A 27,657-nucleotide genomic window follows, 5' to 3' on the forward strand; every position below is an offset into this window, starting at 1 on the left:
TTCCCTGTATGCGAACATAAATGCACTCAGGCATTTTCACTCATGATGTTGTGTTTGAAAATCCTTCTTCATGTCTTTCTCTTAAATTTTCATGCTGTAGAAGATGATTCTCAGCCTGACTGTCGCCGCCTTCTTCGACAGCATAGCATATGTCATGGTGAGTTACTCTTGTCTGTTACACTAAAAGCAGACTGTGGTTGAGTCTTTTTTTTATGCTTTCCCATGCTGCTTCTCTCTCATTCTCCAGGGTGAAACCCATCCAGAGGGATCTCTCTGTGACTTCCAGGCCTGGTGGCTGACATATTTCGGTAAGACAGACTTAAATTAATTGCTTACTGGCACGGTTCGCACGAGTCGAGTGAGGAGCGGAGAAAATAGCAACGATCTAACACACGCCTGATGCCGAGCTCATATATCACCATAGCAAATAATATTTCTTTGTCAAGTCCTTTTTATCGCTCCAAAGCAAAATGTGCCTACACAAATTGGAAGTTTTTTCCTGAAATGATGTAGGCCATAGTGTGAGTTTATTATATAATAAACTGATGGTTTCAGTTAAAGAATCATGTTTAAGTCCATAATACTATTTTGGGGAGCCAATAAATGTTTTTATGCTTCGACTGAAGTAAATACTTAACAATATTACAATTTTTGAAGTATAAGTAATTAACGTATTGCCATAATATGATCACACTGTACAGTTGTTCAACCAGTCTTATCAAACTCCCTCTAATTTAACTCCTGATTCAAGGCAGGTCAAATCTGCTTCCAAAGGTCAGAGAGTTTGCCACAAATGGCCAAATTCATGATATTTGTCTGTTTATAGCTTGAGATGTACCAATCCAGCTCTAAGTGAATTACAGATTGTTGGCTTCTTAACTTGGAAATCCTCAAAAAGCATGAGATATCTACTTTCAGACATTGCTTTGTGTAGCTCAAAAATGCCAACTAACTGTGTCAGTGTCATGTCTGATTGATTTGATGTTTAGGAACAAAAAATCTGAAAAGGGTAGCTCCATTAGCAACCAAAATAAACCAGACATAGAAACGCAGCAGCAGCTGGTTAGTTCTTGGTAATTCAGAAGAAGATAAGGGCATCAGTAAATGATAGAGTCTCTTGCAGGATGATTCTTGTCCCCTTAAACCGTTCCACAGTTTGTCAAATAACAATTTTAATGTATTTTATTACAATTTTATGGGATAGATCAACACAAAGTCATGCATTATTTTAAATTGTAAGAAAGTAATGCATCATTTTCAAACATTTTTCCAAAAAAGGTTTGGCATGCATTTGTATGCAGCAAACTGAGGCAACATTTTGTAGGATCATCTTGTGCTGCACAGCTGCAAGTCTTTCTGAGTATGTCCCTATCAGTTTGCACATCTGGAGACTTAATCTTTTACCCATTCCTCTTAGCAAAATAGCTCAAGCTTGAACAGATATTGGATGGAGAGCGTCTGTAAAAATTTAAATTAAAACCTTGTCAGATTCTCAATTGGATTGGAGTAAGGTCTGAACCTCCATTCAGTTTCAAGTCGTTTGCAAGTCTTTCAGTATTATCCTGTATTTGGCTCCATCCAAATCCCATCCCCCACACTATATTTCCACTACCAGGGTGAAGTTCAGTGTTAGGTTTTTGTCATACGTGGCATTTTGTATATAGACCAAAAATAGTCTAAACCAACCAGATAACCTTCATTCACAGGCTTGCATTCTTCCTTGACTTGTGGCATACTACAAACTGGATTTCTTATTGTTTTGTTCAAACAGTGGCTTTGTTTCTACCACTCTTGCATAAAGGCCAGATTTGTAGACTACATAACTATTAGTTTTCACGTTGACGGATTCTCCCACCTGAATGGTGGATCCCTGCAGCCCCTCCATAGTTACCGTGGGCCCATTAGTTGCTGCATTGATGAATGACCAGTTCCAGTGGAGAGCCAAGTCCTTTTTGCCATGTCATTTCTGTTTAATTGAAGCAGACAGGTGGGAATTACATCTGAGTACTTATCCCATTTACATTGAGGGGTCAACAGCCAATTACACACCTTATAAAACAAATCAGTACTCAGAAATTTAATAGAAAACTGAGTGATTAAGACTGTAACAGTTGCAAAAATAATGCTGTAAAAGTTCAAATTAATGGTTCTCTAGCAAGATACAGAGTACTTATAAGTACCTTACCCAATTAAATTTAAACAAGGAGTTTCACTTTAAAAGCATTTGACCTACACGGGAACGTCTGACCTCTGTTTGCTTATATTTACGTTGACAAAACACATTTTTCTTACAAGACCATTGTAACTCCATGATGACTTACTGGGTTTCGTGAGGGTTAGAGTTTGGTGAAATGTAAAGGTGTGGGTGTATATCAGAAGAACAGGTGTCAGTTTTCTCTGGTTGATAACAGTCACAGTAGGCCAGTTTCTCAAGATTACATAATTGACTGTTTAAAATAGGCTTACACATGCTTTCAGCTGCAGCCATCTAATATTACTGCTTTTTTGGCAGAGTCTTATAAAGTAACAGGGTGCCATGTCAAGGCATGAGCCAGTATGAGCATGAGTAAAAATATCACAGTAATTTATTCAAACCAAAACTGTGTAACATGATCTAAATGCTTTTTTTCAAACAGAGAATGAAAAATTATACCTGCGTCTGCTGAAATAATGCAACATATTTATCATTTTAGTTAAAATAATGTTAGGTGTTACATTTATTGTTATTTTGATGCATACATCCAAGCAAACGTATAGAATAAAAGTAAAGCCTTGCAAAATGTATTATTAGTTTATTGTGCAGAGTATAAAATGTTGTTCTGCGCTTTATAAAATAACACAATATCAGCTGGTTAATTAATGAGGCTTTCTACTCTGCTAGCTAGCCTGCAGTCTGCTGCTTAACAGACATGCTGCTTGAATCTTGCCAACTATCTCTTTAAAATGGGGCTCTCTTAAAGAGAAATGTGGGGCTCTGCTTTAACTTTTTTTTACACCATGTTTTTTGTGACTGGAAAAAGTGCAAATGTGCAAATTTCATGCCTATACAAGAATTAATGTTAGCTTTAGCATACTATGGCCTTAGACTTACATTAAAAATACTTTTTAAAATAAAGGTTCTCTAGAAAACACACTTCTGTAAGATAAAAACATGTGTGCTGAACAAGTTCATGCCCTTCATTCTTATAGAGCTTTTTCAACTTGTAGTCCTTTTGCTGACATGTTGATGGGTGCAAAACATCCAAACTATGTTCTCTTAAAAAAATAAAGTTTAGTTAATGTTATGGGAGTGGTTCAACCCTGTTTTTCTGTAGTGTTCCAGGAATTGTTTTACTGATGGTGAGTCAGACCGTGAAAAGCCCTGAATAAGCAATTTCAGTATTACACAATCATCCTGTGCATGAGGTGATGGCTATAGTCCAAGATGGATGATATTCTTGTGAAGATAGATGGTTTGAGAGAGGGGTGAAGGAGGCCATTTACGTCAAATGAGAGAAACCAACTCTAAACAGAGGAGGAGGCCTCAGATTTCAGCTGTCAAACACATTAAACCTTATTCACAGTTGGTTTTAAATCAATTCATGCCTTCTTGCATGTGACCAGAACATCTCTGTGATCCAACAACTGCACTAACAACGTCCTTTTGTCAGGGGTGTCCAATCTGCATGTGAATTTAGATGTGTACATCCCAAACAGCTTTAAAGCTTGGAACTTCTCCCTCACCAGCTTTAAACTAAGAAAACCCTTTGGTTGACGAGCGAAACATCTTCAACTACAAGACCTGAAGTCTAGTTGTTTGGTTTTTTTGGAGCTATGGTCGAATGACAGAACAGAATGTTATGTAACAGAGAATTACCTGGAGCCTGTACAGGTGAAACGAATGCAAACATTCTTTGTAGTTGTGGTGCCAAATGTAGTTTCCAGGAAGGATTTTTTTTCTTTCTGCAAAGGTGGCATTTCAGGTTGGCTTAAATCAGCTTTTAACTCCGAGGACCAAATATTATTAAATGTGTTTGGAATGATGGAAGATGGAAGGAGGAGGGCAGCACCAGGACAGGTAGGTAGGCTGAGCTCTGTGTTGTTAAGCTAAAGAAAGGCTTCTGCTGCTTTCTGGTTACATAAGGCACATTTGCAATGACAGTAATTGTGACTTATTGTGATAATAACGGTTCTGGCTTAGATATTGCTCATTTCAAATGCTGCTTAAACATAAGAGGAGTGTGGGTGCTGTACAGTATATTTGTGTGTGCGTGCACACGTACCCTGACTGCGCAAAATGGGTAAATATGAAGGTCGGAAAAGGCTTTCAGGGCTGAATGCAGTGACTTGCACAAGTATCAATTCTCACTTTCTCACATTACAACAAACTTCAGTGTTTCTAAATGGGATTTGGTTTAATAGAGCAGGAGAAGGTAGGACAGGATTTTGAAGTCGGAGGAAATATAACTGGTTTTGAAAGATTTTTACATAAAGAAATCCCTGCGCCTGCTAAAGAAAAGCATACCCATAACATGATGCTTCTGTCTTGCATGTTTGCTGTGTCCCTTGCATAGCTTGTGGCAGACTGCATAAAAAAACAATAAAATATGTTGAAATCTGTGGGTATATGACAAAATGTAGAAAAGAGGTATGAATAGTTTGTAGAATGTGTATGCGTTCATCCGTTCCACTGACTGAATGTTCCTCCTCCTTCGCCCATGTCCTCTCTGTCTTCCCACCCACCATCATCCCTTGCAACCCCCTCTCCCCCCTCCAGTCTCCTCTCTCCTGTTATCTCCTCCTGCGCTTCCACACTTCATCATTATCTCTCCGTGAGCTCCCGTCTCTCATCCATCACCCTAAGCTACAGGTTTCCCTCATATTACTGCAGAACGGGCCTTCATTTATCAAAAGTGGAACGCAGGCACACACACACACACACACACACAGACTGTCACACGCAGGCACGTGTATGTTTGGACACACGTCTGCAGGTGCATGGTGTGTGGCGGCGAGCTAGGCTGTAATTTGACCTTGGTGTTTTTCTCTCTGCAGACTGGAGTGCCTTGGCCTGGGTTTGCCTCATTACCCTGAATCTGTATCTGAACCTGGTCAGGGAAATAAGCACCAACAGATATGAGATGTGAGTAATTCGGCCTGTTGTCGCTTTAAAAGTACCTGTTTAATTTTTAATGCTTTTAAAACTGATTAAAAAAAGCAAAGAGTGCAACAGAAAGGAGGGAAGAGCAATTAAATGAACCCCCTTTTATTCTTTGAATGATTTCAATGTCTGCTATCAAGTGGTGCTTTCCTCATCTCCCACTCTGCTTATATTTGCTTCCTGTTTTGTTTAAAGTGCGTCCTTTATGTGTTTGTGTTTGGTCCACAGTAGCATGTGTCTCCCCACAGAGCGCAGACTGCCCCCCCCCCCCCCCCCTCCCCTTCTCCTCTTCCTCTCAAATTGAAATGGGAGTGAATGTCAGCCGTTAAGTGTGTCTTAATGTGTGTGTGCACCCGTCTTCACGCTTTTTGCCTCCGTGTTGCCGTCGCTCGTACTCCCATGAGAACTTTTCACAGCAACGTGTGAGTTTGCCTGAATGTGTGTGTAATATTCCCTCCATCTTGAAAATTAGTGCCATTATTTGTTGGCAGAAGCACACAGAATAAATTTAAAAAAAAAAGTTAAAGGCAGAAAAAATTATCCACCTTCATTACAAGTTTTGTTTTGTTTATGCTTTCGGCTTGGAAAAAAAACACCTTATGTGGGTTCTCCACCACCACCACCACCACCACCCATGGGGGTTTTCCTGCATTGATTAGTAATAAGCCATACAATATAATGGTGATATAACTCATAAGGAGATGGCTTTATGTGCGCACTGGAAGGGCCAACGAGGAGGCAAGAATCAGTTTGATTCAAAGCCACATATGTCATGTAACACCAGAGGGAGGATGGTGGGAGGAGATTTGTTTTGGGTGTTTGTGCCTGGTCACCCATAACGTGAAGGAGCAAAGAAAACAGGTTAAAATGAGGCAGAGTCGAGGTGTCAGTGGAGCTGCTGTGTGCTGACCAAACTGTGATAACAGGGTTCCAACACAGAGTCGAAAATATGAAATCTGGAATCATATTTCTTTTAGTGAAAAAGTAAATGCAGTGTGGGAGATTTGGACATTTCCAGAACTTGTTTTCCAGCCAGCCATTCAGTCAATTTCATATTTGAATTGTAACCACAGTAGAAAAGATCTGTCATAAGTTCATAGCAAATGTTTGTATTCATAATTCAAAAACAGGCCTGAAAACTACAGATAAAGAATGGAATTATGGCAGAAATAAAGAAACCTGTGATAAGTTTATGTGTTTTGGCAGGTGGGGTTCAGCTTTGCATGCATGCGCAATTACCCCTCGGGCCCCTTTAACCCAACCTTCCACCCGCGCTCTGGCTTTCACACCCACAGTATTGCTCGACTCAGTTGAAGGCTCAGCTCGATGGTTTATGAATGAACAAACCGCCAGAGGAGACAGAGAGTGGAGGTTTTATGATCTAAGAATGATTGAAGCGGATGCAAGAGAGGGTAGGGAGTTGGATCGTGCATGCACGGGTAGAGATCTGTATGTGTCTCTAAGAACGTACAAATGCAGGGAAAGACTGTGTGATGAGAGACGAGAAAGATAGCTGAAGACGGAGGAGTGGGAGAGAAAAGGTAATGTGAGGCGGTGGGAAATGAGATTGTGCCTTGTGAGGGCTGTGTGTGTGTGTGTGTGTGTGTGTGTGTGTGTGTGTGTGTGTGTGTGTGTGTGTGTGTGTGTGTGTGGAAAGCTGAGCGCTGAGCCATCCTGCTGTGCCTCATTAAGCCCATGTTGTGTGCAGCTCTGGACTTCGTCATCTCCCCCTCAAAGGCCCTGGGAGGCGTTCGTGAAGTTGGGTTGTGGCGAGGAAGTAGCTCTCGACAATGATTTCCTGACAACCACATCGCCCCCTCCCCCCACAGTCTATTGCAGCCATGTGCTGGCAATACATCCCTGTTTTTATAAATCACATCGCCTCTCTGACTTTCTGTTTATTATTTCTTTTCTGTGTGCCTTTCTTTCTCCAAATGTTTCCCATTTCCTCCCACTATTCCCAAGTCCTCTCATGTTCGTTCCAAACACAACCTCCATCTGGATTCCCACCCACCTTCCGATTGACTATTTAAACCCACCGCCGTCACTTTCCCCCGCCACCTGCCGCGCACTCGCTGTGCTGTCAGTCAGAGGTAGGTGGAGGGCTTCGAGTGGCGCCTAGCTCGACCCTCTGTCGTAGAGTAACAGAACGTGTGTGTCTGTGTGGCACATCACTCGAGGGGAATCGAAAGCGTGTCAGCCGTGTCACTACTGCTCGATTGACCGTACTTGGAACAAGTCGGGGAGGACTTCCACTCTATTGACCATGCAGCGCTGTACGCTCTATAAAGTATCGACTCCGAACACAGGCGCCCAAGCCACTGGGCCACAAACCTCATCTGACACACACACTTACCTACACCGACGTTTTTAAAGGCCGCCACTGGTGCTATTGTATTTCAGTTATGAGTCTCTGCAGCCTCTTTAACTTTTTACCTTAAAAAGGTACAGAGCTCAAGTCTTGTTTTTTTTCTACATGATGAAAAAAGCTTCGTTTTCAAATGCCTTGTAACCTCTATGTGTTTTAAAGGGATTTTATGTGACAGACTTGCGCAAAATCCCACATATTTGGGATGTGGAAGCAAAATGATACGTTGGTTTTTAAATGTCAAAATCTGAAACGTGCGTCATGCAAACAGCATCCTGAAGTCCAATCTCACGGGATATGGTTCCATCAGTCATCCAGAAATAAAAACAATGTTGCACGCTCCAAACCTACCAAGACAGGGCCGTCCACCTTTACTGACTGGTCAGACAAGGAGAGCGTTATTCAGAGAGTCAGGCAATAGCCCCCTGGTAACTTTGGAGCAGCTGCGGAGATCCACAGGTCAGGTGGAAGAATCTGTCAACATGACCTATATCAGACATATACTCCACAATTCTGGCCGCAAGAATTAAGCTGTTGTTGAAAGAAAGACATAATGATGTGGAAGAAGTGCTCTGGTCAGATTCAAATGTAACTTCTTGGCCTACGTGCAAAACACTACAGGTGGCAGAAAAACTAACCCTGCCCATCACCCTGAACACATCAGCCCCATAGTGAAACATGGTGGTGGCAGCATCATGCTCCTGGAAGAAAACCTGTCGGACGCTGCAAAAGCTTTCAGACTTGAAAATTAATATTTACAGATGCTCCCCAACTAGGCGGCCTGATCTTGAGCTGTTTTGCAAAGGAGAATGAGCAATAATGTCGGTCTGCAGCTATGAATACACATACCACGAAGTATAGACTCAAATGCAACCCCCAATATTTGGTTTTTATTTACAAAAGATTGAATGTCATGCATCCTTTTTCTTCAAAATTGCCCAGCACCTCTTTTTTGGTCTTGTTGTTCTCAGTTAAATACAATGATGTAAGTAATTAGGCAAATTTTAAAAGTTCAAAGGGTGTGAATACTTTTGCAAGGGATATGCTGAGTAGGAACTCTCACCCTGTTTGCAGCTTTTATCCAAATAAATATTTCCTTTGAAAATCATCTTGTCTCCAACAGTTAGGGTAATTATAGTTTATATCAGCATGAGTAAATGGCTGTCTGGCTGTATAGACGTTTGTCGGTACATGAAAAATGACCCTGATGGCAATGCTAACAAAAGGGTTGAACTAAAGAATGAAAACAATGATTTATTCTTAGACAGTTTTTTTTTATTATTATGGGCAAAACTGTTTTCTGTCTGCTTTCATAATGAGATAAATGTCTGGTTTTTATCAGGTATTACCACCTGATGGCGTGGGGGGTACCTCTGGTCATGGCCTCTTTGCCGCTGCTGAAGGGTTACTACGGCACCGCAGGAGCATGGTGGTGAGTACCTCCAAACATCCTTGACACCGTGTATGATGAGGCCACGGTTCTATCCTTGTTCTAGCTCTGGGTCCACCTAAATAGGAGTTCAAAAATTGGCATTTATTAGCGCATCTGATCTCAGTAAGCTATCTGCTGGTAGGGGTGAGAGGGAAAGAGGGGAAGAGGCCAAGATGAGGAGGTGGTGGAATGAGAATTGGGACAGAGCCGTAATCTCCGGGCTCGGCTCTCTCTTTCCACTCTCCGCTTATTAATAGCTGCAGCTGCGCGGCTTTTTCCTCTCTGTAGTCACACAAGTCTCCACTTCCGCTCTGCCTGTAACTCGCTCATCGCTCTCCCCTCTTTCTGTTTCTCTCTCTCTCTTCTCCCCAGCTGGATCACAGACGGTCACGTAGCCTGGAGATTTGGGATGTAAGTAGACCCTTTCAGCGCTGCCATCAAAGCTTTCCCCCAAAGCTGGGAGGAGCAGGGGGAGTTTCTCTCTCTGCGGGGAAAAGTGAAGGGTTACATGTCAGGGGAGCCCACCCCCGCCTCCTTGAAGTACGTGTGTCTCCCTCCGCTTCGTCCGATTTAGTGGAGTCGCTACGTTGTGGTTTTAACTGTTTAGGACGGCTATGACGGATTATGCCTGTCTGCTGCTTTCTGCAGCTGGTCCTAAGTCTGCGAGTGCCCTGCCAATCCCCGCTGTGCACATACTTAAACACACATACACGCACAAGCACACGGCTCCCCTCTACGAGCCAAGGTAATCGCATTGCTGCTTGCAGCATCAACAGGGAATCAATCTTTTAAAACAAATAAGCACACACGCACACAGAGGCAGGCTCACACAGACAAACGGAGAACCGCACACAGCTATCAGCTGTGCTAAACGAGCTCGTGTCTCTTTTATCAGCGCTCTTCTGCTCCCCGGCTCTGTCTGGTTTTTCCACGCTGTTGTGGCCCAGGGGGACGCGGCACTCGGAGGATCAGGGATTCTTCATTAGCTCTAATTACATCAAACCAGACTAGAGATTAGAGGCCAAGGCAGCACCCGTCAAGAAGAAGGGGAAAAAAAGCACACACACACATACGCACACCCTGCCAGCAGCATGTGGGAGGCCAAGGTGTGCGATGTTAAAGGTGACAAATGAAATAGGCGGGAGGGATGGCATACGGGATACAGTTAGTGAGACAGGGAATTACTCAGCACAAGAGGGGAAAGAGGGGCTTCGGAGCAGGAGAGGGGGGAGAGCGAGAGAAATAGATTGTCCTCGTTTCTGCCCCCCCGCTTCGTAGTGTGTCTTCATCAGAGCTCAGCGAAGCGCGTAGACAGAACATAGGAGACAGGGGAGCTTTGGAGGAGGAGGGTGTGAAAGGGGATGAAAGAGGAAGGTGAATAAAAAGCAGAGGACAGCGCTGTTAGTGTGTGTGTGTGTGTGTGTGTGTGTGTGTGTGTGTGTGTGTGTGTGTGTGTGTGATGGAGGTGCAGAGTTTCAGGGGCTGAGTCAGCAAATGGAAGCGCCGGAGCTTAGCTGAGTCACCACCCTTAAGATGTCCCCCGTTGGTGTGTGTCATCGACACCGCTGTCATACAGCTGTGAAAATGACATTCACAAATGAATCTGTGAGACCTTTTGTTTATCTTTTATGTGTCGCTTTAGAGACAGAAACATTACCTCTAAGTACATCTGCCCAGATTGGAACATATTAGAATATGTACTCGTACTCGTCGTCTTCCGCTTATCTGGGACCGGGTCGCGGGGGCAGCAGATTCAGCAGAGACACTCAGACGACCCTCTCCCCAGACACCTCCTCCAGCTCCTCCGGGGGGAGCCCAAGGCGTTCCCAGGCCAGCCGAGAGACATAGTCCCCACAGCGTGTCCTCAGCCGTCCCCTGGGCCTCCTCCCGGTGGGACATGCCTGGAACACCTCCTGAGGAAGGCATCCAGGAGGCATCCGGTATACATGCCCGAGCCACCTCAACTGGCTCCTCTCGATGTGGAGGAGCAGCGGCTCTACTCCAAGCCCCTCTCGGATGGCTGAGCTCCTCAACCTATCTCTAAGGGAGTGCCTGGCCACCCTACGGAAGAAGCTCATTTCGGCCGCTTGTATCCGGGATCTCGTTCTTTCGGTCATGACACAAAGTTCATGGCCATAGGTGGGGGTAGGAACGTAGACCGACCGGTAAATCGAGAGCTTCGCTTTCCGGCTCAGCTCTCTCTTCACCACAACGGACCGGCACAACGCCCCCATTACTGCGGCAGCCGCACCGATCCATCTGTCGATCTCCCGCTCCATTCTTCCCTCACTTGTGAACAAGACCCCGAGATACTTGAACTCCTCCACTTGAGGCAGGAACTCCCCTCCAACCTGAAGAGGACGAGCCACCCTTTTCCGGTCGAGAACCATGGCCTCGGACTTGGAGGAGCGGATCTTCATCCCAGCCACTTCACACCCGGCTGCGAACCGCCCCAGTGCATGCTGTAGGTCTAAGCTAGAGGGGGCCAGCAGGACCAGGTCATCCGCAAAAAGAAGAGACGAAATCCACTGGTCCCCAAACCAGACCCCCTCCGGCCCTTGGCTATGCCTAGAAATCCTGTGACAAAGGGCAGCCCTGCTGGAGTCCAGCATGCACCAAGAACAGGTCCGACTTAGTGCCGGCAATGCGGACCAAACTCCTTCTCCGCTTGTACAGAGACCGGATGGCCCCTAATAAAGGGCCCCTGACTCCATACTCCTGGAGCACCCCCCACAGGGCATCACAAGGGACACAGTCGAATGCTTCCTCCAGGTCCACAAAACACATGTAGACCGGTTGGGCAAACTCCCATAAACCCTCGAGTACCCTCTAGAGGGTATAGAGCTGGTCCGGTTTTCCACGGCGAAAACCACACTGCTCCTCCTGAAGCTGATGTTCGACTATTGGCCGGACTCTCCTCTCCAATACCCTGGCATAGGCCTTACCAGGGAGGATGAGGAGTGTGATGCCCCTGTAGTTTGAACACACCCTCCGGTCACCCTTCTTACGAAGGGGGACCACCACCCCAATCGGCCAGTCCAGAGGCACTGTCCCCGACCACCACGCAATGTTGAAGAGGCGTGTCAACCATGACAGCCCCACAACATCCAGAGACTTGAGGTACTCATGGCGGATCTCATCCACCCCCGAAGCCCTGCCACCACGGAGCTTTTAAAACGAACTCGGTGACTTCAGCCTGGGTGATGAAAGAGTCCAACCCCGAGTCCCCAGCCTCTGTTTCCAACAGGGAATGCATGATGGCAGGATTGAGGAGATCCTCGAAGTACTCCTTCTACCGCCCGATAATGTCCCCAGTTGAGGTCGGCAGCCTCCCACCCCCACTGTAAACAGTGTTGGCGAAGCACTGTTTCCCCCTCCTGAGGCGGCGGATGGTTTGCTAGAATCTATTCGAGGCCAACCGGTAGTCCTTCTCCGTGGCCTCACCAAACTCCTCCCAGGCCTGAGTTTTTGCCTCTGCCACAGCCCGGGCCACAGCACGCTTGGCCTCACAGTACCCGTCTGCCGCCTCAGGAGTCCCACAAGCCAACCACAGCCGATAGGACTCCTTCTTCTGCTTGACAGCGTGCCTTACTGCCGGTGTCCACCACTGGGTTCAGGGATTGCCGCCGCGACAGGCACTGCAGACCTTACGGCCGCAGCTACGGGCAGCAGCATCGACAATAGATGCGGAGAACATGGTCCACTCGGACTCTATGTCTCCAACATCCTCCGGAATCTGGTCAAAGCTCTCCCGGAGGTGGGAGTTGAATACATCCCTGGCCAAGGGCTCCGCCAGACGTTCCCAGCAGACCCTCACTATGCGCTTGGGCCTGCCAAGTCTTACGACAACAAAGTCGATCATTGACCTCCTGCCTAGGGTGTCCTGGTGCCAAGTGCACTGATGGACACCCTTATGTTTGAACATGGTGTTCATTATGGACAATCCGTGACTAGCACAGAAGTCCAGTAACAAAGCACCACTCGGATTCAGATCGGGGAGGCCATTCCTCCCGATCACACCTTTCCAGGTGTCACTGTCGTTTCCCACGTGGGTGTTGAAGTCCCCCAGCAGAATAATGGAGTCCCCGGGAGGGGCACTATCCAGCACCCCGACAGGGACGCCAAGAAGGCCAGGTACTCCAAACTACCGCTCGGCCCGTATGCCGAAACAACAGTCAGAGACCTGTCCCCAGCCCGAAGGCGTAGGGATTCGACCCTCTCATCCACCGGGGTAAACCCCAACACGAGACAGCTGAGCTGGGGGGCAACAAGCAAACCCACACCAGCCCGCCACCTCTCCCCATGGGCCACTCCAGAGTAGAAGAGAGTCCAGCCCTTCTCAAAGAGATGGGTTCCAGAGCTCACGCTGTGCGTGGAGGCAAGCCCAACTATTTCTAGTCGATATCTCTCGACCTCCCGCACAAGGTCCGGCTCCTTCCCCCCCAGCGAGGTGACATTCCACGTCCCCAGAGCCAGCCTAAGCATCCGGGGATCGGGCTGCTGAGGTCTCCACCTTCGTCCGCCGCCCAATCTTCTTTGCACCGGTCCCTCACGGTTCCCCCTGCAGGTGGTGGGCCCACTGTGGGATGGCCTCGTGTCTCTGGTTCGGGCTTGGCCCGGGCCGGGTCCCGCGAGAAGCAACCCAGCCACCAGGCGCTCTCCGATGAGTCCCGACCCCAAGCCTGGCTCCAGGGTGGAACCCCGGCTTCGCCATACCGGGCGACGTCACGTGCCTCGATTTAATAGTCGTCATGAGGGGTTTTTGAACCGCTCTTTGTCTGACCCGTCACCTCAGAATCAGAATCAGAATCAGAAAAGCTTTATTGCCAAGTACGTTTTTGGACATACAAGGAATTTGTTTTGGCGTAGTCGGTGCAATACAATACAAATTAAACAGTACAAACATATCTACAATATAATATAAATATAAGTGCACAGTTTTAAGTGAGTGAGAGTAAATATAGAGCAGTATAAGATGCAAGAGCAATACAACAGTGCAGGTGATCATTGTGCAAGTAAAGCAGTGCAAGTAAGCAGGAGTCCAAGCTGAGCGTTAATGTAACGCATAGAGTTACAGGTTACAGGTGTCCTGTCAGCAAAAAAAGGGGGGGTGTGGGGGAAAGGGACAGTGTCAGTGTGGTTTCCGGGCTTTGTTAACCAGGCTGGTGGCAGATGGGAAAAAACTGTTCTTGTGGCGTGAGGTTTTGGTCCGGATGGACCGCAGCCTCCTGCCAGAGGGGAGAGTCTCAAAGAGTCTGTGACCGGGGTGGGAGGGATCAGCCAGAATCTTCCCTGCCCGCTTCAGGGTCCTGGAGGTGTACAGTTCCTGGAGCGACAGTAGACTGCAGCCAATCACCTTCTCAGCAGACCGAATGACACGCTGCAGCCTGCCCTTATCCTTGGCTGTAGCAGCGGCGTACCAGATGGTGATGGAGGAGGTGAGGATGGACTCAATGATGGCTGTGTAGAAGTGCACCATCATAGTCTTTGGCAGGTTGAATTTCTTCAGCTGCCGCAGGAAGAACATCCTCTGCTGGGCTTTCTTGATGAGGGAGCTGATGTTTGGCTCCCACTTGAGATCCTGGGAGATGATGGTTCCCAGGAAGCGGAAAGATTCCACAGTGTCAATTGTGGAGTCACAGAGGGTGATGGGGGCAGGTGGGGCTGGGTGGGGCTTTCAGCACCTAGAGCCTGTTTGCATTTAAGCCCCAGACAACATAGCCTCTAGGATCATTTGAGCACTCAAACCCCTCCACCATGTTAAGGTGGCGGATCAAAGAGGGGGGCTAGGGCAAATTTCACAACTTTGGTCCTGTGTGGTCTTGAGACTTTACTTCAGCTGCTTCCATAAAGTTGTGGTTTTAACTGGTCTTTGACTCAGCCGTTCTAAAACATGAATATGCTTTGATCTAAACCATTCCATTGTAGCTCGGGCTGTATGTTTAGGGTCATTGTCCTGCTTTCAGGTGAACCTCCTCTTCGGTCCCTAGTCTTTTGCGGCCTCTAACACATTTTCTTCCAGGATTTTCCTGTATTTAGCTCTGTCCATGTTCCCATCAACTCCGACAAGCTTCCCTGTCCCTGCCAAAGAATAGCATCCCCACTACCCCATTACCTAGATGACTTATGAATTCAATCTGTTGCACTGGACTTTATTCAGGGGTATTAGAGTAAAGGGGGGTTAACAAAAATTCACTTTTATTTGTGAGAAATTGTAAACCATGTATTAATATCCCTACACCTGACAATTATGAGTGACCTTCTGTTGATCTGTCAGATAAAATTCCACTTAATGTCATTGAAGTTTGTGGTTGCAGAACGTGGAAAGGTTAAAGAGGTGTGAATACCTTTCCAAGACACTGTAGATAGCGGCATTCAGTGATGTACAACCTTTTCTAAACACACCCTGCTTTAATTTTATGCATGTGCGCCTTTCTTTTCATTCTTACCAGCTTTCCTTTCACATCTCAGTGGATGAGCAGTAGAACTAATAGCTTGATGGCTGCAGTTAAGCAGCAACCTGCTAGTCCCTACGAAGCTCTCATCTCCTGTATGCTGAATCCTTCAGTTAGGCCTTATTTTTCTTTGTAAAACAGCACTAGAAGCCAGGCCATGCGAGAGACAAGAGTTCGTATTTGTTCTCATTGATGGTGACATTTCTGACAGGCTCATGCCATCCACAGCATCTCTCTGGTCTTCTGTATTTCATGCATCTTTCTGTTGTCGATTTGTTAGGAGCAGCATCTTTCTGATGTTGCTTTGATTCCCACCTTCACTCTGTTTTTAATCACCAAGAACTGCTCTCTTTTATTGCTTTTTTTCTAATTGTGAGCCACAATCCACCGCCTAGTCTTCCACCTTTATATTTTCACCTCCATTCATCTCCTCACTTTTATCATCTGCTGCCCACTCTGTGCTTCTTTTCCGTTCTCCCTCTCTGTCTCCCTCTTGCTCTCTTCGAGTAGTGCTCAGCTGTAGAGCACAGCGGACTCTAATGGCAGATCATTATCATGCTAATTAGAGCACTTTGTAGCTGCCGCCTGTCATTCTCTCCTCCTCACAGCCCCCTACACTATCGTTAAAAAGGCCACCCCCCACTCTCCGTCAATCTGCCCGCCTCCCCTCCACCACCCCCCTCAACTCGTCTTTCCATCATTAACGGGACGGGCACTGGCGTAATTGGACACTGTTTATTCCAGCGAGCAGGTTATTAAATCACACAGAGGTGACGCTCTCGCAGGTCTCCCTCTTTGAATTGCCTTCATCATTGTCCCATGGCAGTGTTCAGCCTGGCAGAAGTTCACATGCGGCAGACGTACGACAGTTTTTCGTGGAAGAAAATCCATACTTTTCCAGAATCTAATTTTAACTGTTCTCAGTCCTTTACACCCATTTTCAAGTAGGGAATAAACTGTCACCATGAATTTCTGACAGATACCTCTAGAGAGGACGAGATTTAAAGGAAGAACGTGGATGAAACACAGACAAACAACAAAGAAAAGATAGGATGAGCACATGAAGGAAGGCTAGGGATGCACTGAATGAAGGAGAGAAGGAAGGAAGGTCAAAATGAAGGACTAAAGGGAAGGGCTCAATGAAGGAAGAAGGGAAGGAAGGAAGAGTACAGTGAAAGATGAAAGGAAGGTCAAAATGAAGGAAGGAAGGCAAGAAAAATGTCTCAAGAAAAGAAGTACACATTGATAAAAAGCAGAAAGGTCACAATGAAGGAAGAAAGGGAAGGTATCAAGGAAGGAAGAAAGAACAATGAAAAAAGGGAGGAAGGATCATCTCAAGGTAGAAAGTAAGGAAGGAAACAAGAGATGACACAAAGAAGAATAAAGGAAGGACGATAGGAAGAGACAAATAGGAACAAAAGAAGGGTCTAAGGAAGGTAGCAAGTAATAAAAAGAAAAGAGGACTCAAGGAGGTAAGTAAGAAAGGATAGAAGTGAGGGAAAGAAGGAATGACACAAGGAAGAAAGGAAGGATAACAAGGAAGAACAAGAGAACAGAAGAAAGAACATCAGGAAGAAAGGAAATAAGGGAGGACACATTTATACAATGGGATAGGGAATAAGGTCTGGAAAGACATATTTTTCCATATCTACAGGGACGCATACATTGTTTAAAGGCAGAGAGTGTTTCTTGGCATGAATATGTTCTCTGTAACATCAGAAAGCACCGACGTATAAAACGTAGATTCTCCCTCCTTGTGCTGCCGTCCCAGATTCTCCTTTTAGTGAAAAGTTTAAGTTGATTGTGCACAGTGAGTTTCTTCCAGTTCTTAGGCATGGGACTCAAGCATGGGCAAGCCTAAATTAGGCCAAGGACCCAGTATTTGCCTTCTAAAAGGCGTCTAAAAGATGTAGTTTACAGGATTCATGCCAAGGACTTCACTGTCAGTGTTGGATATTTAATCCCAATCCATTTTCCTTTTGAAAAAGTCTGTCCACACATTTATAGGTCAAAGGCAAATTCAGTCTCCCTCTTTGTCTTAAATGTCACTTCAACATTTTTCTCTTTTAAAACGTACATCAGGGCGCGGTGCTTATGGTATGGGGGTTAATGCGCGACCATATACAGAGGCTACAGTCCTCGAAGCGGCCGTCCTGGGTTCGAGTCCCAGACCCGGCGACATTTGCCAAATGTCTCCCCCTCTCTCTACCCCTCTTTCCTGTCTGCCTACTGTCAAAAAAATAAAAAATAAAGGCCACTAGTGCCAAAAAAATATCTTTAAAATGTACATCAGCTGTCCTTCGCTCTACCTTGCATTTTTACATGATAGACTTTCCCAGTGCCAGGTTCTCAAAAGGTGCCAAACGGCACGGTCATGACTGCTCGGCGTTACTGTGGCGACCATGAACTGTCTATCAAAGCGAGACAAAGACCAGTTTCGTGAATACAGGGAGAGGTTGAAACTCCTCGCGGCTTACATCACCTCCCAAGAGGTTGCGCAACACAAGGCTGCCACTCCAACAAAGCCAGCCTCTCATTTCCTTTGCTCGCCTCACTCCCTTTTATCCGCTCACAAAATACCTGACATATTATGCACCCACGCCTCCTGTGATTGGCAAACCTCAATCCCTTAGGAATGTTGTGTAGTTCCAATATTGTCACTCTGCTGGCATAGTCTTTTATTCTACCTCTCAATGCTCTTAAACTGTACGCAGTGACATCTAGAGGTGCTTAGTCAGGGCTTCTCCTCCTGTTAATTTACATACTGTGCGTCCTCCATGCAGCATCTATTTTACAGTGATAGCCCTCAACACTCATCTGAGTGATTTGTGGACACAATACTGACATTTCATAATCTTTTAGACTACAGTACGTTGAAAACGTCTTCATGCCCTCACATTTTTTCCCTTTACAACCACAATATTTGGTTTTTTTATAGGGGTTTTATATGACAGATCAATACAAAATAGAGCATAATTGAGAGGTGCAAGATTAAGGATCTATGGCTTTCAAAAAGACATGAAAAGAAAATCCTCCTGAGGCAGTACTTTGCGGTACAGTCTGAAGTAGTTTTTGGAAAGTCTATGTCAGCTTTCTCACAGCATGATGCTGCCACAAGTTCAAGGGGTGTAAATACTTTTGCATGGCACTGAACATTTCTCAACAAATGATTGTGTAGTTGTCTGCACTACTGCAGAAAAAAGAGGAATTTCAGCTTCTGTTTGCTCTGTTTTGGTCACAATGAGTTTCTAATAAAGATAAATTTTACACTATCCTTTCATGCTCTGCTGTTTTCAGCACTCTATCGCTCGGTGCTGAGCAAGTAGTTTCCTGCAGGATGTTAGACCTTTTTGCTGAAAACAACTGCCTGCTGCAGCAGTGAAAGTGGACAAAGGCATGCTGACCACACAGCTAAACAATGAGGTTTCTTTTAGGTCTCTAACTCTTATGGGGCAATTGTGGCTCAGTGAGAAGAGCGGATGTCGATCTGCCCAGGGGCAAGACCCCTAACTCCAGGTTTCCTGCTGATTTGCATACATGTGTATTAATGTGTGCAACTTTGTGAGTGCGACTGGGTGAATGTGGCTCTAATGTAAAGCGGTTTGAGTAGAAGGTATGACTAGAAAGGTGCTTTAAAAATTCAATCCGGTTACCTTTCACAATATTTTCTTTTTATTTACAGGTATTTCTCAAAATATTAGAATGTCACGGAAAGTGTGATATTTATTCTCATATAATATATAGATTTATTAGACATAGCGTGAAATATTTCAGGCCTTTATTTCTTGTAATTTTTTATATTTTTGGCTTTCAGATAACGAAAACCCATAAATTCAGTGTCTCGGAAAACTGGAATATTGTGAAAAAGTTAAATATTAGAAACCAGTGGTGTCACACTCAAATTGACTAATTAACTCAAAACACCTTCAAAGGTTTCCTGAGCCTCTAAATGTTCTCTCAGTCTGGGTCAGTAGTCTACATGATCATGGAGCGGACTGCTAACTGGACAGATGTCCAGAAGACAGTCATTGGCACTTTCCACAATAGGAGAATAAGCCACAAAAGGTCAATGCTGAAGAAGCTGGTTGCTGAGAGAGTGCTGTACTCAAGCATATTAATAGAAAGCTGAGTGCATGAAGAAAGTGTGGTAAGAAAACTGAGCTGTTGCTCAGTGGTCCAACGTCCTCTTTTCAGATGAAAGTGAAGTTTTCATTTCATTTGAAAATCATGATCACAGAGTCTGGATGAAGAAGCAAGAGGCACAGAATCCATGTTGCTTGAAGTCCAGTCAAGTTTCCAGTCAGTGATGGTTTTGGGTGCCATGTCAACTACTGGTGTTGGTCCACTGGGTTTTCTGAAGTCCACAGTCAGTGCAGTTGTCTTCCAGGGAGTTGTAGGGCACTTTCTGCTTCCATCTGCTGACAAGCTCTATGGAGATGCTGATTTCATTTTCCAGTAGGACTTGCCCACACTGCCAGAGGTACCAAAACTGGTTCCCTGATCATGATGTTACTGTGCTTGATTGGCCAGTAAACTGGACTGACCAGAACCATTTAGAGAATCTATGGAGGATTGTCAAGAGGAAGATGAGAGACATCAGATCAAACAATACTGGTGAGTTGAAGGTTGCTATCAAAGCAACCCGAGCTTCTGTTACACGTCAGTAGAACCGGCTGATTGCCTCCTCGCCACGCTGCATTGATGCAGTAATTTGTGCAAAATGAGGCCCATCCAAGTATTAAGTGCATAGAAATGAACATACTTTTCAGAAGCCTGACATTTCTGGTTAAAATATCCTTTTTATTGATCTTTTGTAATATTCAAACTTTCCGAGACACTGAATTTGGGTTGTTCTTTTACCCTTCTGTACACTGTGCTGTTGATTATGATTTTCTGTGAATAATTGTTCTCTATATGACATTTTTAGGAAGGCCAGAAACTAAAGTAATGCTAGGTTTCAAGTTAAAAACAGAAGGGAAACTTTCGTCCAGTAATTTAAACCAAAACCCATTCAAGAAAATCCTTCTCAAAAAATAATCCTGCTAAAAGCATCTTATTACCTTATTTTCTGTTAACTAAGGTAACAGTTTCATACCAGATTACTGTTCTGTCTTAGGATGGTCCTTGAAGTCAAAAAGGATGCCAAGCAAACTAAACAACTAACATCACAGGAGTCGATATAATTGGGTTCCCTTTGCTCACTTTGTTTTTTAGAGTTTTTTGTATGTGTGCATTGCAGATGGTACGTGCCTCTCTTCAGCCTCATCTTCCTCATGATCTGCTGCTATGCCAGGATCATCTGTGTGGCCAATAACCGAGTAAGTCCTCTGCATTCATCTAGCATAACCTTAACCCAACGTAGTAGAATCAAGGTCCAATCTAAAATTCTGAAAAATGACACAATTTGAGGGGAAAATAAATCGGAAATTTAGTTTTGAGTTGTATTTTCTTTGTGCCATGGCTTTTAACCCTGATGTTCCTGCAGAAGTGTTAACAAGGTGACAATCTGGATCTCCAACCTCTGATGGAGACCAAAATAGCTCAGGTTGTAAACAAGCCAATACTTTAAATACAGTACCTTGTCTGAGTTACTTTATTTGGAGGTAAAAATGAATAATGAAGTCGGTGATAATTACACTCAGTTTATTAACTTTGATGAAGCAGAATTTTAACAATGATTGCCTTGTTTTTTTTTTCTTATCTGTAAGTACTTAGGTCAGGAGTCTGCAAACGGCAGCTCTTTAGCCCCTCCATAGGGCCTATTAACAACTTTGGCTGAGAATATGCAGAAATGAGGATAATTTTTCTCTACAAAAGGCAGATGGAAAAGTTAGCTTTTATATCACTTGGCTGTATATTATGGGTTTAATTTAGATTTTTTTTTGTTCTGTTTAAGTTGATTAGGCCCCTCCCACCCAAAAAGAAAAAGTAGGAATATTTTGACACGGCACTGCATGCATTTATATAAATATAATAGAAACAGAAAACTTGCTGCAGTTGTATCCATTTAGGTCTTTCTTTATTATACAAGTTGTCAAAATAGGGATGAAGATTTCTTGATTTTTTTTTTTTTTTAAAGGAATAGTTGTTGGAGGTCATGTTATTGACTGTTGAAGAAAATCATCTCTCTTTGGCTTTTTCTGACAAGAAAGTTGCCTGTTTTTTTTTTTTTAACATTGTAAACTCCGTCAGGTTGGGTTGATAACCAATTCATGAACTGCTTTACCTTCATTTTGATCTGCTTTACAATCTGGCTTAAAGGTCTGTGTAACATTCCATTTTAATAGTGCAAGCAGGAGCAAGGAGGCAGAATTAACAAAATGCACATGACTATCATTACCTAATCTAACTAAACACCCCTGCGCACATGAAGCTAATGGTTGAATGAGGTTGCTTTTGGTTTTTTAAAATTTTCTCGTTGTTGTCATCAACTTAATACAAAAGTAAAGAAATGTATTATGAACGTTGGCATTCTTTCTTCGGGCGGCGGTGGAGTGGGAGAGATTGTGCAGATAGCCAGGTAGCAGGGCGACGACAACAGAGAGCGACAGCAGGTAGCTGAGGGGCAGGGGAAGGGAAAAGAGGCTACGCAGCTCTTTATCATGGCTGTGATAACGAGGGGGGAATGAATGTAGCCGAATGCGGCTGCAGCTCATAACTCATTCAGCTCACAGCATTCAGCTATCGCTCCCTCTTCCTCTAGTCTCTGCATCTGTCTTCCACCTTCCTCATTTCCTTTTTTTTTTTTTTGCATTCATATGTCTCTCTCTCTCTGACTGTACTCCCACATGTTCTCTCCCACCCTCCCTGTCCCCCTCCTCTCCCTCCACCGTTTTTCCTTTCTCTATCATATTTATGAAGAGCTCAAGCCTTATCTTTTTTCAGCTGGAGGCTGTCTCACTTGAAAGAATTTCACAGGCTTTGAAAGCGGTGTAGGTGGCGACTCACCGCAGAAAAGGATAAAGCAGAAGAGAGGCGGGTTGCTCGTTGGACACAGAAGTTTTTGCACTTTCCAGACAAAAAGATAAGGCAGACGGGGACTTGAAAGCCCCTGCCGATCACTGGTTTACTGGTGTAGGGAAAAACTTGGAGGTGATGCTGTGTGACTGTGTGAGGTCGGTTTAACTAGAAGAGTTATAAAGCTAATGAGTAATTTCTGGCCACACAAACACACAGAGGTCTGGGAACACAGTGGCATGTTTGCAATAAACATACGGTTTGCAGAATCCCTACAAAACTATCCATAACCCCGAACCTTTTTGATATTGTATACTTGAAATTATTTTATTCAGGCTTTTTGTGATGGAACAACCAAAAATGGAGCATAATGGTGACATGGAATAAAAAATTATATGTTTTTCAAATTTGTTACAAATAAATACCACAACAATTTGGCATATATTTGTATTCAGTCAACCCAAGTCTGTAGAACCACTTTCTACTGCAATTACAACTGCAAGCCATTGAGTTACTTCTGTTCCAGCTTTCACACAGCATGATGCTGCCACCACCATATTTCTCTTTAGGCAGTGTGTGTGAGGTGATTTGCAGTGGTAGCTTTTCTCCATAAGTAGCATTTTGCTACAGTTTGTTGCAATTATAGCTGCAAATCATTTAGAGTATGTCTTTACCAGATTTGCACATTTAAACCCACAGTGTTTTGATCTAAACTGTTCCATTGCAGCTCTTGCTGTACGCTTTGGGTTGTTGTCCTCCTGGAAGGGGAACCTTTGCATCAGTCTCAAGTATTTCGCAGCTTCTAACAGGTTTTCTTCCTGTATTGCCCTGGATTTAGCTTCACCCATCGTCCCATCATCTCAGACCAGCTTTTCTTGTCCCTGATGAAGAAAAGCATCCCCACAGCCTGATGCTGCCACCACCTTTTTTTTTACAGTGGGCATGGTGCATTCAGGGTGTTTGTTTTCCACCACACACATCAGTTTGCATGCAGGCCTAAAGGTTTACTTGTGACCAGACATTTGTTTGCTGTGTCCGCCTTTATGGCTCGTGGGAAACTGCACATGGAAGTTATTTTTGTCTTTCTTTTAACAATTCATCAATTTTGCCACCTTTCTATAGAGGCCATATTTGAGGAGTGCATGATCAAGGTTGGAGAATCTGTTGACAGACCAACTAGTGGTCAGTTGGTCTGTCAACAGATTCTCCAACCTGGATCTGTGAATCTCTGTAGCTCCTCCAGAGTTACCACAGGCCTCCTGGCTGCATGTCTGCAGGTTTGCAGATGGGATATTGCTTTTTGTTGTTTTTTTTCACCTAAGGCTGTTTTAATGTATTGAACCTTGAGGTTGTTACAGGTCAAAATGTGAAAAAGATCAGGGGATGTGATTACATTTTGCAATGTACTGTTGCCGAGGTGCTTACCTTTCAGCAGCGTTTCTTGAAGAGTGACTGCAGTGAAAACCCGTTTGCACACAGGAGACCTGGCCAAGGCTTAATGATATTGCCACTTATTATCAGCGTTTGCTGATTTTGATGGATGCTGCTGCTCAGCTGGACAACAGAGGGCTGCTGTGGAACAGCTTCAGTCTAATGACCAAATAGCTGATACTTCCACCACCCCCACACACACAAACACCACAGTCACAGACAGACAGAGTTACAATGATAATCACGTCAGCACGGAGAAACCATGGCAACGTTGGGTTAATAAATAGCAGAACAGAGGAGCTTTTAGTGCATACTGCTCATGCTGCTGTTTTGTGTATGTGCTTGAGGACCTCTGGTTTCATCTTGGGTTTAGATAAACCCCCTGACTTCCAGTCACTGCCGCCCCACCCCCTGAATTTCAACCATTACAAATCCCGGCGTTGTGCAAGGCTTCTTCGTGCGTTGCACACGCGTGCCTGTTGACATTTTCCCTCAATCTCCCTAGAGAGGACACAGTAAGGGCCAGGAGTAATCCCACATTCTTTTGCTGAGATCTCACATCTGCAATGTTGGCCCCTTTTTTCAAACATATTCTTGTATCTCTGTGCCCCCTTTGCCTTGTTTTCCTCTTCCCTTGTTATATCGTGTGTGCGCTGGAGCTGATCCGTTTTAGTGAGATGCTGGGAGCTGTTTAAGTGCTCCCCTCTGCCTCTAAGCTCCGCGCTCTGCTGTGAATTGGGCAATTTGGCAAGGCCTTGCGAGAGGGCGGAGGGATTTTGCATTGCCGTGATATTTGTTCCACCTTGTCACCACAGGCACTGACCTCTAAACATTCCTCTAGGAAGAAAATAACAGAATTCCCTGCATTTTTTTCCTCGTAATTATTCTCTCCTACCATTATGTGTCTACAGATGCAGTCCTGGCGGGGAACCTTCAACCCCGAGCGGGAGAGACGAAAGGTAACGCTCCAGCCGTCGCATTTCTCAACGCATATTTATACACGCACGCTGATCGTGAGGATTAGAGATTCTGTGGGATTAGTGCTCACCCTCTCGCTGGGCAGGTGTCAAGCACAGCAGGGAGCAATTTGACCCCTTGACATTATACCCCTGGGAGCGCTTGTGCATGTGTGTATGCACGTGTAGTTGTGGTCACGACGAGCCCCTTCGGGAAATGCCAGGGATCAGAGGAGCAAAGCAAGTAGGGGGCGCATGTAAATTACTCCTAGGTATATCAGATAGAGCAAAGCAATGAGAAAAAGCCCTGCAACAGAAATGAAAGGTGGTCTGCACTTTATTCAGTGGTGATTTACTGTAAGAGGTGGAATGTATCACACAGAGTGAAATTAAATGTTTCTCTACCCTTTGTCCTGGGAAGTGTACAAAAAAAAGAGTTCCTTCACAGTCTTAAAACATTTTGGAAAAGTATAGAATTTGGTCTAAGTATTTTTCAGGTCTGAGATGTTATAGAAAAAGACCAAAGTAAGAAAAATATGTTGGTGTGTTTTTTCTTTATTCCATGATAAATTGTCAATGTGATGCAGATCTGAAATATTAAAATTACATCATTCAATTCAGCAATTTCCATCCATCCATCCATCAGTTATAGTGAATTTATGTTTTTATAGGTAACAACAGGTCAAAAGTTAATGTAGAAATCTTTTATATCTTTTAAAATGTGGGATTTTGAGAAAAAGACTCCTGGAAAATAGGAACTCTGAAAAGTTGTTGTGGACTAGTGAAACACTGGAACAGTTTAAAAGTTTCTTCCCATTAATTTCACCAGGATTTTATTAAGTAAAAAATAATAATAATCTGGATTTTATTCCGCTTTGATTTAAAATTATTTTATTCCAGGATAAGTCCCAAAGTTTCTACAACAGGAAAATCATGAAGTGCCTTTGTAATTTACACAAAGGTCATTTTTCAGCCTGTTGCCTCGCTATGGATGCTACTCTACAGAGAGACACTAAGTCCTCAGATGCTGTCTTAATCAAAAGACAGAATGAAAATGTTTACTTTTAACGTTTAAAGCATCTTCCACAGCAGGGAGAAGCAAAACAGAGGCTAATGTAGAGTTAGCAGCCTAGAAGCAACCTACACTGCTGTTCTTCTCTCACCCTCCTCTTCCTCTGCTCAGTCATCTGCACCCTGCAGGGCCAGGTGGGCAGGTGAGGTTAGGGTTAAGGTTATGTAGATGCTGCCCCTAAGTGGCAGGGATAATTACTGCACACTGAACTGGCGTAACCCTACCAGCATCGTGTGTGTATTTGTGACAGCAGCACACACACTCCTCATGCGGGCTAATTGCTATGTGTAGCACAGAGTGTAAATAAGTCAGCAGCGGTTTTTATCACACTCTTTCCTCGTATTTCCTCTTCCCAGTTGCTCTCCTCATTTCCATCTTTTTTTCCTCCCTGCTTTTGCTTTTCTCTCTCTCGCTCTCCCTCATTTTTTTTTTCTTCTCCCCCCCTTGCCGTCTGTCTCTCTCAGTCTTATACTCATACACAGCATGAATAAAGCAGCGAGCCAGGTTCATGAGCATGAATATTTATGAGAGTTTATGCGCGCGCTGCGATGCTTTAAAACAACAACAACAGCCTCCCAGATTGCTCTTGCCATGCCAGCGAGCTGCGGTTCATGTGTGTCACGGGTGTGCGAGTGTGTAGCAGCAGGTGTAAAACTACAAAAAGCGATTCCTGCGGGTTGTCTAAAGACCGCCGGCTCTGGCTCTTGCCTCTGCTCCGCCGCGGCTTCCACCCTCCCCCTCTCTTGTGCTCGCACACACACCGTTTCCTGAGTTTGTCATTCTTTATTCCTCTCCCTGGCACCTCATGGCACTGACGCCCTCTCTTTCCCTCTCCCTGTCTATGAACGTGCGTCTTTGCAGAGTGATGACGTACGTTACTGATGCTGGCAGCTGTCAGGGCCATAAGTCAGATGGTTGTGACCTATCTGTGCGTGTGTGTGAAGAGTGTGAGTGTGTCTGGAGCCGTTTATCATACACACACACAAACACCACGAGGTCTCACAGCGGCACAGGTCATGGAGAGCATATTCAAAGGGAGGTTTTTAAGTCATCAAACCACAGACACACACACGCAGACACACTTTTAAGCACATTTGCACACGCAGCAGCTCAGTCCCGTCGGGTAGCAACAAAACTGGCTGTGCAAACAGCGAGCCGCTTGTTCTCTGTCTTCTCAAGGCGTTGTTTACAAATCCACACAAGCTTTGCCTTGAGTAATAATGTGGTGTGTGTGTGTGTGTGTGCGCGCGCGCGCCTCCATCTCTAACCTTGTATCCCACTGAGCTTTATCCCTGCATGAGTGCATCCTCATTAATCCACGTAGTTTTGATTTTATTTCTCTCCGACAGCACAGGTCTGCATGAGCAAGGTGCAAACACAGTGTCTCAGAAGTGCAGTCCTGGTGAAACGTTGACATGCAGTCATCACTGGGGGTGAACATTGTTTTCATTTTGAGCTTTTAAAGAAGCATTTGAACCACTTATTATTTTCAGGGTGGAATTATCATACAACCACAAACTTCTGTATTTTTATTTTAAAGACCAGAACTGTTTTCTGATCCACACACATACATAGAAGCTCAGATATACATAGAAATGGCTTTCAATTCTTTACAAGGTTACAGTGAAATCACATGTATTTTGTAGTCATGGTTTTTTAGCATTGTCTGTACATTTTCACTCTGGTGGAGGCCCAGGTCATTGCAGGAGCTTTATCCATTCCTAAGCCAGGTTTGATGTGTTTTTTGGATGTTGAGCAATTGAGTCTGGATTTCTTTCTCATTCTTGGTTTCATTCTCTCTATATAATAGCTAATTACCACTTACAGTGAAACAGACCCTCAGCCT

The 27,657-nt window shown here is 44.6% G+C and overlaps 1 protein-coding gene across 3 annotated transcripts in view; it reads left to right on the plus strand.

Annotated features, from left to right (window-relative positions):
- Positions 1–27,657, plus strand: part of si:dkey-100n23.5 (cyclic AMP receptor-like protein A) — an 82,022-nt gene that overhangs the window by 10,627 nt on the left and 43,738 nt on the right. For all 3 annotated transcript variants that reach the window (XM_047371384.1, XM_047371386.1, XM_047371385.1), the window contains 7 exons: positions 101–157; positions 248–308; positions 5,035–5,122; positions 8,851–8,940; positions 9,313–9,351; positions 20,635–20,713; positions 24,695–24,742. In XM_047371384.1, the coding sequence (XP_047227340.1) occupies positions 101–157; positions 248–308; positions 5,035–5,122; positions 8,851–8,940; positions 9,313–9,351; positions 20,635–20,713; positions 24,695–24,742 (462 nt within the window). The remainder of the gene's footprint in view (positions 1–100; positions 158–247; positions 309–5,034; positions 5,123–8,850; positions 8,941–9,312; positions 9,352–20,634; positions 20,714–24,694; positions 24,743–27,657) is intronic.

The sequence above is a fragment of the Girardinichthys multiradiatus genome, chromosome 7, assembly GCF_021462225.1.
Source record: "Girardinichthys multiradiatus isolate DD_20200921_A chromosome 7, DD_fGirMul_XY1, whole genome shotgun sequence".
NCBI classification, from domain to species: Eukaryota; Metazoa; Chordata; class Actinopteri; order Cyprinodontiformes; family Goodeidae; genus Girardinichthys; species Girardinichthys multiradiatus.